Source organism: Anoplophora glabripennis, unplaced genomic scaffold (assembly GCF_000390285.2).
Source record: "Anoplophora glabripennis isolate ALB-LARVAE unplaced genomic scaffold, Agla_2.0 scaffold1303, whole genome shotgun sequence".
Classification (NCBI taxonomy): Eukaryota; Metazoa; Arthropoda; class Insecta; order Coleoptera; family Cerambycidae; genus Anoplophora; species Anoplophora glabripennis.
The window spans coordinates 51,283-62,638 of record NW_019417516.1 but is presented as its reverse complement, the minus strand read 5'-3'; the positions used below and the strand labels follow the sequence as shown (position 1 = coordinate 62,638).

At 31.3% G+C, this 11,356-nt stretch overlaps 1 protein-coding gene across 1 annotated transcript in view; it reads right to left on the bottom strand.

Annotated features, from left to right (window-relative positions):
• Nucleotides 1–1,060: 1,060 nt before the first annotated feature.
• The window catches only part of LOC108914359 (probable histone-binding protein Caf1), a 61,272-nt gene continuing 50,976 nt past the window's right edge, over nucleotides 1,061–11,356 (bottom strand). Inside the window, exons 3-5 of the mRNA XM_023456370.1 lie at nucleotides 10,217–10,900; nucleotides 2,845–3,528; nucleotides 1,061–1,303 (exon numbers count right to left, since the gene is read on the bottom strand). Of these exons, the coding sequence (XP_023312138.1) occupies nucleotides 1,158–1,303; nucleotides 2,845–3,528; nucleotides 10,217–10,900 (1,514 nt within the window). The 3' untranslated portion in view covers nucleotides 1,061–1,157. The remainder of the gene's footprint in view (nucleotides 1,304–2,844; nucleotides 3,529–10,216; nucleotides 10,901–11,356) is intronic.

Sequence of the window (11,356 nt, the reverse complement as noted above, 5' to 3'; positions counted from 1 at the left end):
AGCAAACTACACCTAATTTTGGATAGGGAATACATTCCTGCATTTTCCAAATTTAAAGTGAAAACACCCTGTATACAATTTTATAAAAAAAAATTCCAAACAGGATGACTTTTTCAGGGTTGCTTGGGGACTGCCTCCTGAGTATCCAACCAAAAGATCACACTCGAATCCTGGTACGACTTGCGCTCTGAGGGTGACCTTAAGAAAAGTTGTAGAGGATTAAATTCTGAACTTTAAAAAAAAAAATTTTTGTCTCTAATACTTAACGAGTTACTGCACGTTATATGAAAAAAATTGGGCACGCTGCAGTGGTGGTCTTGTGAACATGTTTTTACAAAGAGTTGGCAACAGTGGGACTGGGATAAGCGGTGTTGGTTATGTGTTAGTTAATAGGTTGCATCAGTTCATGTTTAGTTTTCATTCATTTATTCAAACATTTGTTGCAAACATTTTGGCAAAGCCAAATTGTAGCAGCACAGCACTAGTACTATTAGAGATACAAAAATTTTTTATAAGGAAACGTTCAGAATTTTTCCTCTACAACTTTTATTAAGCTTATTTTTTTGTAAAAACATGTTTACAAGACCACTCCTGTGGCGTGCCCAATTTTTGTCACATAATGCGCGGTAACTTGCTAAGTATTAAACATACCTACCAAAAAAATTATAAGGAAAAGTTTTTCAGAATTTGATCCTCTGCATCTTTTATGGTCATTTTGCTCTAAAAAAATATTTAGGAAACCACCCCTCATAGTGCAAGTCGTACCAGGAATTCGAGTGTGATCATTTGGTTGGATACTCAGGAAGCAGTTCCCAAGCAACCCTGAAAAAATAATATGATTGGAATTTTTTTTGTGTACCCTATAAACTGAGCACAACTTTATTGGATTAAAAAGCAAATCGTATTTTCGTAATCAGAAAAATGAGCTGAATTAAAAAATATTAAAATATGCATCTCCTCATTTTTTATAAAAAAAATGGTCACTTTAATATTCCTATAATTTTAATTTTATATTTTTACGTTCTCAACTCTGTTGCAAATAGTTTGAAAAAAATATATATAACTAATATAAATCGTGTATTTCTCATTAAGTTTTTGTTACAAAGTGATAAAATAATTTAAATGAAATAAACACAGAAACGGAATATCAACTACTTTTAAGTGGCTGTTGCTTCAATATCGGAAGCTTGCTGCTCTGGTTCCTCATCATTATAAATGTTCTCGGCCATCTGCCAAACTTGCATTATATTATCTTCAGACACAGAACAAATTACCCATGGTTCATTTGGGTTCCAACTGAAATCTGTAAGAAAACACATTTTTTAATCAAAATTATGAAATTTAAATTAATTTAAACAACAGATTTAACTTTCAATATACAGGTTCCGAAAGTCCCCATGGTACATCGGCCGTTACATAAGAGCGATAAAGTAAGTCATAGAAATCCGTGCGATAGAGAAGAATAGCTATAATGAAGGCGTCTCATAGTCACCGCCCGTTTCGCCTTTCCACAAATAAGATCTACTTCCACTTGTAATTCAGTGACCGGTGGTCATCTTTGTTTTCGTCGTTTGTTTTTTCTTTAATAGATGTCATTACTTATACAATTCCGATTCTGGTATTCCGATATGTTAATACAATCCGTTAACAGAGGGCAGCACAACGCGTAACAGAAAACTTTTTACAGTAGCTAGTAGATACCTCCATTTGTAAATCTAGTGACCTTGTTTCCCCTACTGAGAAGTTATTCAAATGGAGTATAGTGCTCAGCTGCATTTAGTTCATTTAGTTGTTATTTAAGTATACTTTTTAAAATGACTTAAAAATCCCAAGAAATAAAGCAAAATTCCCTATTTACCCAATTCCAAAAAAAATCTAGATCTGGCATCACTTTTTCTAGGGCTGCGCCTCACCTTAGAAAAATTGTGCTACCCTGTGCGAAACACAACACCGTTGTGATGTCGCAATCACCCTATTCTCCAGATATGATTCCTGTGACTTTTTCCTATTTCCCAAATTCAAAAGGATAGTGAAAGGACGTTTTTCAACAATAGATGAGATAAAGGTAAAATCACAAACTGTGCTCAAGATGATAACTAAAGAGGCGTTCCACTAGTGTTTCCCAAACTGGACGGGATAAAAATTTAATTTCAATAAATATATTCTGAGAAAATTAACAATTCCTGTTTCTTTCTAATCAAACCTGTTCATTTTATTATGCTGATGTTCAATTATCTAGATCCCACCTAGACTGGAATGTTTATAGAAAAAAACTATGCCTAGGCTTTTTTTACAGAAATTTTAGTTGCCAGTAAAATATATAAAAAAAATGACGCTCCGAGTTAGTGCTTTCATTTAATTTCTTTGTTAACTTCCACAGTTAAAAGTGTCAAATTGGCAAAAGTTGACTTACCTAACTTTCCAGTTGGTTGATTAAACAGTGACAATTTTGAAGTACTAAGTATACTGGCATTTTACAAACAGAAAAATAAAAAAAAGTTGATTTCATTATTGAATAATCATAAAGAAATCGCATTCTTATATATATCCATTGTGACAATTACACGACCAACAATTTATTGAGTAAAAAGTTATAAATGTAAAACCATTTTGTCATATTAAAAAAAAAATGATAAATAAGAAATTATTTTTTAATTTTGTTAAATTTTTTGATATTTTTCAATTTCAATATGTTGCATTTGATAGAACTCCATTTATATTTTTATTATCTTAAATGAGATCATCAATAAGTAACTGTTTACAAAATCTAACAGATTTTGAGGAAACAGTTTGTTAAACAGATTAAAAAACATATTGCCTACTGATATAAGTGATAAATCTGACCTGATATTTTGGCGGTATGTCCTCCATGAATAAATAGCAATTCTGGAGGGCCATCTTCAGCATCTTCAGGACTCTGTTCTTCACCAATCTTGCTTAAATCCCACACATGAAGTCTTCTGTCAGTACCGGAAGAAGCTAATATGGTTTCATTATGTGGTGACCACTGAACTTGAAATATTTCATCTTTATGAGACTCAAAACTATGCAATTTTAATTTTAAATTTCGTAAATCCCACAAAGCAACAGTTTTGTCCGCACTGCCCGTAGCGAGAATAAACTCTGAGTAAGGATTGAAGCTAAGACAATTCACTTCAGCCGTGTGAGCATCAACAGTGTGAGAAGGCTTACTAGTATTATTACATCTGGTATCCCAAATCATCAATTTTTGATCATCAGCGACAGAACCGAATAAACTCTCATGTAACAGATGCCAGGCCACATCTTCAACCACAGCTGTATGGCCGGTAAATATGGTTTTTGCATCAATAATACGATTTTCTTTAGGAGTGGCATTGATATCCCATAAACAAATTGTGTGGTCATCACTAGCAGATAAGAGGTAACCATTTAAATTAGGATTCCATGATAATCCATATCCTTCTTTTTGGTGACCTCGAAGTCGGAGGTCTGGATGACATTCTCCACTAGGATCAGGCTTGCTTGGATGTTTAGTATAGTCAAACACTAAAAAAAATAATAACATTTTAAGTATTTTACTATTTTTAAACTGCGATTATTATAAAATTATTAAAGAATGTCATCTTATATAAGAAATAAGAGTGTATAAGACATTTTACTACCTTTTTTCCTTAAATATAAAGTATTTAAAGGCAATGACGAGAAATTTTTTATTATTAAAATTTAAAAAAATAACTAAAAATTTGTATAAACAAAATTAACTGAAAATTTGTATGTATACAGGGTGAGTTTACTTTAAATACAGAAACTGCAATATATTAGTTGCCAAAAAATAAGTAGAGTGCTCTATAAACATTTTCCTGGGGGACATGGTATTCGAATACAGGTTGTTAAAGTTTCTAAAAAAATTATATTTTCAGTCATATCTTCATATTATGCTGAACGATTTGAATGAAATTTATTACAGTATATTCATGTAATTAGACCTTTTATTGAATGTAATATTAACCTCCTGGCATTAACCAGTGGCGTGCTACTGAAGGTGCCGCTCCGTTTTCCCAAGAAAAAAATACGCAACTGGCAGTTTTTTGTAGAAATAATGTTAAATTCAGATACCGTTACGTTAAATGACTGAATGATTTTTTTAGTAGTAGCAGCCGTTTAGGAGATAATTTACGTATTTGGCGACCATAATGCGCAAATTTAGTCCACCTACTCATATTTGTTTAAAATCCATCAGCAAAAATTGAATCTATTGTCTGCATTATCAGTTAGTAAGCTATACGATAATCTCATTTTAGTATTATAACTAGCTTTGTTTATTTATTTATGAAGCTGCAGTCCTTGTTGGTGTTATAAACACGAGACGAATTGTGGCAAACTAGAGGAAAATTGTAATCTCCTCAGGGAAAATTATGTCATGATAAGTTCCTCTATAAATATATTAGAAGATGTCAAAAGTGTATCTATGCGGAAAGACTTCGTTTTGGACAATTGTTGTAGGACTCGTTACTTAATTACTTACTTGACCTATTTGCTAATGTTACTTTATTAGTTAGTTTTGATATTTTTTCCAATAATAAAATTATTTCTACAAAAAACCACCAGTAGTGTATTCTTTTTTTGGAAAAAGTTGGCGCATTCTTTAGTAGCACGTCACTGGTTAAAACCAGGAGGTTTTCATCAAATAAACGTATTAATTTACAAGGAAAATTTAATAAAACGTAAAAACAAGCTCAAATATCTCCTGAACGGCTGCTATTATTAAAAAACACCAAGAAACATTTTTCATTTCTTTAACGTATCTAAGATTACGTACGTAAGATTATTTCTACAAAAAACTGCCAGTGGCGTATTTTTTTCTTCCGATCATAATTTAACTTATTAGAGGCTACAGAATTCACTGTTGTTCCATGCATTATTACTTATGGGGCACCTTGTATACAGGATGATTTTAAAAACCTTTGACAGGCTTTTAGCGCAGAAAGTACATAAAAAATTAAGGCGTCAAGTTCTAATAAACATGAGACCACAGATGCCTCCCTAACGAGAAAAAGGGCAATGTTTAAAATTATCTTCGATAATTCTAAAAAGCCTTAACATTAATACTGCAAATTTGCCAGGTGCAGTTAGTAACTAAAGACCAATTATTTGAGGTATTACTCAATATTTTACAGACAACAATGGCGTAGAGGAGGGGGCAATGTGATTCTTTTTTTTCTATGCCACTACTAATTTTGCCACACTCACCAACAATGAGCATGAAATGTTGAGGAGTCAAATCTCTTTTTACAAGATATTGCAGTTTTGTTTACAGCATGGGCTTATTATTTCATTGACATATAACTTTATGCATAAAATAAAATTGCGGGCACTTTCAACATTTTACTTATTTATTTAATTGTGTACCTACTTTATTTACTTATGCATTTAATATTATTTGCTTTCTGTATTTTTTTAATTGATCTTTAAACAACTGCTCATAAACGTCGGTAGCAAATTAATTTTGAAAGGTTTATTAGGTAACTTTAACTGACTATTAGGGTAACTAATTTGTCGATTTTTAAGAATTTGAGAAAACTAAAATTGCTAATTAATCAAGACTTGATGAATTTTATTTTTTTTAATGTATGGGTACACATGTTCACAAGTGACCCATTTTGAGTGTTGCGTCAATAGCGTCGGCCTGATGCCGCCGGACTCATCAGGGTTCCCGGAAGACGACCCCGGCAGATGGACGCCAAGGACCAGGTACTTCTGCGAGCGACTCCACGCCAAGACGACTCTTCAGCAAACGCTTGAACTGACGACACGTCTTTTTCCACAAACTTAGTTTTCAACAAAAATAGTTTATTTCTACATTTGATGGAGCGTTTTATTTTTGCTGTACAGCGAAAGCAACCCTCAAATGTTACATTTTTTTTATTGTTGCTTTTTTTATTGTTACTCTTAACAAATATTGAAACTTTAAAAATTTTAGTATTTTTTATTTGCTTTAAATTAATAGAACTATTTACAATTTCATTGTTTGATATTTTGTGAAATTAAAATTAAAATTCTAATAACAAATTATATCAAACCATAATAACATAATTTTTCGAGTTAATATTTTTAAATTTACTTCTGAAAAACCCTGTTCAAAGTAACAATCTCAACACCCTATTAACTAATTATTTAATACAAGAAATAAATTATAATTTGTGTTTCTCTGAAGAGTACAAATAAATCAATATTTTGGTATACTAGTCTAGAAAATGTTACAAACAAATTAGCAATATAAAATGTATCATTCCACAATGTATCTAAAACATGGCCTCGTTTTAGAGATACAGGGTGTTGAAGTTTAAAAAAAAGATTTTTTGTTTAGATATATCTGGAATCTATTAACCGATCTCAAGAAAATTTGGCACAGATAATGCATGATTTTCTAAAATATGAGCTCTAAAGGTTCAACCAGTGGACAGGGATCACCCTCTTTTTATAAAAAAACATACGCAACTGTATTTTTTACGAGTTATTGTAACGGATTTATATTCTAATGCACAAAATAGGTAAAAAGGTAACTTGAATTTTTCCCCTAAGATTTGTCAGTCTCAAGTTATTCATACCAATACAATCCCCTTGTGGCAGACACTTCTAACGATAATATTGCAAGAATATTTATGTTTATGCTTAAAAGTAAGTGCAATTTGTAAGCACAATTTAAATCAAAATAATAAAAATACATTTAGCAACAACTAAAAAAGGAACAAAATTAATTTATAACAATTGTTCAAAATGCGAACCACCCACATCGATACATTTCTGACATCTTATATTAACGGAACAAATTGAAGCTAATATCATGTGGTGGTTTTCTTTTAATTCATTACACCCATCTTCTATTTGCTGCAGTAGTTGTGATCTTTTATCTATTGGAGTAGTAGTGCAGCGATTTGAAGAGTCTATTTTGTAGTTTTTTTTTTTACGTAGAACCAGGTCAGACATGGTAGGTTTTATTAAGCATGTGATTGGGCATATGAAATCGTATTCTACGACATTTTTTGTTGGTTGGGATCTTTTTAATTTAGAAAAAATAAAAAAAAATCTATTTTTATGAGAATATGTTTTTTAAGGTCTCCACCGTTATATTTCAAAAAATAATTGTACTATCAGAGTAATTTCTTTTTTAATTAAAGCAGACACAATAGCGCTTTTATCAGTACTAATGGATTTTATAAAACTCGCTTTTTCATTTCGCTAAAAATCAGGTAAACTTGATATTTAAATTTTGTGTAATACAATTTTCACCAATCGATAAACTTTTTTATTTATAATTTTTTTTATATACATGCAGCGAAGAAAATGAAGCCCAAACATTACATAAATTTTTGAAATAATTAGTTTTTTCCTAAAGCTTATAGTTTGGCAAAAAGCGATTATTTCATAGCGCGTTAAACGTAATGTGTAATCTACATAGTGTACGGCTTGCGGGATTTGAAGTAGGTACGTGCCTAATAAGCAGTGTGTATCAGAATATATTAAGTTTTTAAGACAATGGTGTGCATTATTTGTAAGAAAAGCTGTGCGGGATGATGACAAATCTGTAGTACAAAGACCTAGAGAATTCAAGATTTGTTGTCAAAAAAATAAACAATATTTTAAATGGCGAAATTAAAATAAAATACTTTATAGACTGTCGTAAATCATTTGCTATGTTTCAAAACATTGTGAAAATTGTATTACGCAAAATTTAAATATCAAGTTTTCCAGATTTTTAGTGAAATGAAAAAGTGAGTTTTATAAAATCCATTAGTACTGTTAAAAGCGCTATTGTCTGTTTTAATTAAAAAAAAAAATTACTCTGATAGTACAATTATTTTTTGAGATATAACGGTGGAGACCTTAAAAAACATATTCTCATAAAAATAGATTTTTTTTTATTTTTTCGAAATTAAAAAGATCCCGACCAACAAAAAATGTCGTAGAATACGATTTCATATGCCCATCACATGCTTAATAAAACCTACCATGTTTGACCTGGTTCTACGCCAGTTTTTTTTATTTCGATAACTAAGTGACTTAGCGTTGCAATTTTGCTCGTCTATAGAGTAAACTTTACTTTTCAGATAGATAGTCCCAAACATAGAAGTCCAAGGGGTTTAGATCTGGCAATCTGGCTGGCTAAGACATTCTCTGCACCATTATGGTTGACATTGGCATTTGTTCTTCTACCTATCCATTGCCCCATATAATTTTCTTTAAGCCATTCTTGTATTATTTTCCTAGAATGCGCTGGAGCACTATCCATTTGTATCCAGTTATTTTGTCATATATTTAATGGAATATCCTCTAATAATTCAAATATGTAGATGGTTTTCTAAAAAGTTTAGAAATGACTGGGAATTTAGCCGGGGTGGCAAGAAGAAAGATCGACAAACTTTATTGTGAATTATTTCGAGCCACACGTTCATTCAATTTTATAAAAATTTTCGTGACCAAATATGCAGATTGTGAAAATTCACTGCCCCTCGCTTTGTGAACTCATTGGTCCAAAACAATCCTACTAAGAATTCTGGATTATGTTGTGACTTTAACAACCACTGACAAAAATTCAGGCGTCTCTCTGCATCTCCTGGAAGTAAATTTTGGACAGTTTGTAAATGGTACTGGTTTTTGCCATCCTTATGTAGAACTTTTAAAATGTTCAATTTACTCACCCCAAGTTGCTGAGACGCTCTTCGAGTATTTAGCCGAGGACCGTCGTCAAATGTTCTTAAAATTTCATTTCTGTGCCCATGGGCGTAGCTACAAATTTTACTTGAGGTGAGCACAGGACTACAAGTTCTATGGAGACCTCTATTATATCACTTATTACTGGTAGAAATTATCTGGAAGTAACTGATTTCAGTAATACCTTATTGCTTAATGCAAATCAATGGTTCTCAAAAAATGGTCTTTTATTAAATATGGAGAAAACAAATATTATTTTATTTAGAACTCGACAAAGTAATATAGAAACTCCAGATAAATTACAAATGCAAGATGGTCACTTGAAATAGAATACCCATACAAAATTCTTAGGTGTATATATTAGTGAATATTTGGACTGGTCACCACATATTGATAATATTTATGTAGCAAATTGAACAAAATATGTTACAGTTTCAGAACCATTGCCAAGTATTTGAATGAAAGCTCATTGCGTATCCAATTTTGAAGCAAGTATGNTAAAAATCCCAAGAAATAAAGCAAAATTCCCTATTTACCCAATTCCAAAAAAAATCTAGATCTGGCATCACTTTTTCTAGGGCTGCGCCTCACCTTAGAAAAATTGTGCTACCCTGTGCGAAACACAACACCGTTGTGATGTCGCAATCACCCTATTCTCCGGATATGATTCCTGTGACTTTTTCCTATTTCCCAAATTCAAAAGGATAGTGAAAGGACGTTTTTCAACAATAGATGAGATAAAGGTAAAATCACAAACTGTGCTCAAGATGATACCTAAAGAGGCGTTCCACTAGTGTTTCCCAAACTGGACGGGATAAAAATTTAATTTCAATAAATATATTCTGAGAAAATTAACAATTCCTGTTTCTTTCTAATCAAACCTGTTCATTTTATTATGCTGATGTTCAATTATCTAGATCCCACCTAGACTGGAATGTTTATAGAAAAAAACTATGCCTAGGCTTTTTTTACAGAAATTTTAGTTGCCAGTAAAATATATAAAAAAAATGACGCTCCGAGTTAGTGCTTTCATTTAATTTCTTTGTTAACTTCCACAGTTAAAAGTGTCAAATTGGCAAAAGTTGACTTACCTAACTTTCCAGTTGGTTGATTAAACAGTGACAATTTTGAAGTACTAAGTATACTGGCATTTTACAAACAGAAAAATAAAAAAAAGTTGATTTCATTATTGAATAATCATAAAGAAATCGCATTCTTATATATATCCATTGTGACAATTACACGACCAACAATTTATTGAGTAAAAAGTTATAAATGTAAAACCATTTTGTCATATTAAAAAAAAAATGATAAATAAGAAATTATTTTTTAATTTTGTTAAATTTTTTGATATTTTTCAATTTCAATATGTTGCATTTGATAGAACTCCATTTATATTTTTATTATCTTAAATGAGATCATCAATAAGTAACTGTTTACAAAATCTAACAGATTTTGAGGAAACAGTTTGTTAAACAGATTAAAAAACATATTGCCTACTGATATAAGTGATAAATCTGACCTGATATTTTGGCGGTATGTCCTCCATGAATAAATAGCAATTCTGGAGGGCCATCTTCAGCATCTTCAGGACTCTGTTCTTCACCAATCTTGCTTAAATCCCACACATGAAGTCTTCTGTCAGTACCGGAAGAAGCTAATATGGTTTCATTATGTGGTGACCACTGAACTTGAAATATTTCATCTTTATGAGACTCAAAACTATGCAATTTTAATTTTAAATTTCGTAAATCCCACAAAGCAACAGTTTTGTCCGCACTGCCCGTAGCGAGAATAAACTCTGAGTAAGGATTGAAGCTAAGACAATTCACTTCAGCCGTGTGAGCATCAACAGTGTGAGAAGGCTTACTAGTATTATTACATCTGGTATCCCAAATCATCAATTTTTGATCATCAGCGACAGAACCGAATAAACTCTCATGTAACAGATGCCAGGCCACATCTTCAACCACAGCTGTATGGCCGGTAAATATGGTTTTTGCATCAATAATACGATTTTCTTTAGGAGTGGCATTGATATCCCATAAACAAATTGTGTGGTCATCACTAGCAGATAAGAGGTAACCATTTAAATTAGGATTCCATGATAATCCATATCCTTCTTTTTGGTGACCTCGAAGTCGGAGGTCTGGATGACATTCTCCACTAGGATCAGGCTTGCTTGGATGTTTAGTATAGTCAAACACTAAAAAAAATAATAACATTTTAAGTATTTTACTATTTTTAAACTGCGATTATTATAAAATTATTAAAGAATGTCATCTTATATAAGAAATAAGAGTGTATAAGACATTTTACTACCTTTTTTCCTTAAATATAAAGTATTTAAAGGCAATGACGAGAAATTTTTTATTATTAAAATTTAAAAAAATAACTAAAAATTTGTATAAACAAAATTAACTGAAAATTTGTATGTATACAGGGTGAGTTTACTTTAAATACAGAAACTGCAATATATTAGTTGCCAAAAAATAAGTAGAGTGCTCTATAAACATTTTCCTGGGGGACATGGTATTCGAATACAGGTTGTTAAAGTTTCTAAAAAAATTATATTTTCAGTCATATCTTCATATTATGCTGAACGATTTGAATGAAATTTATTACAGTATATTCATGTAATTAGACCTTTTATTGAATGTAA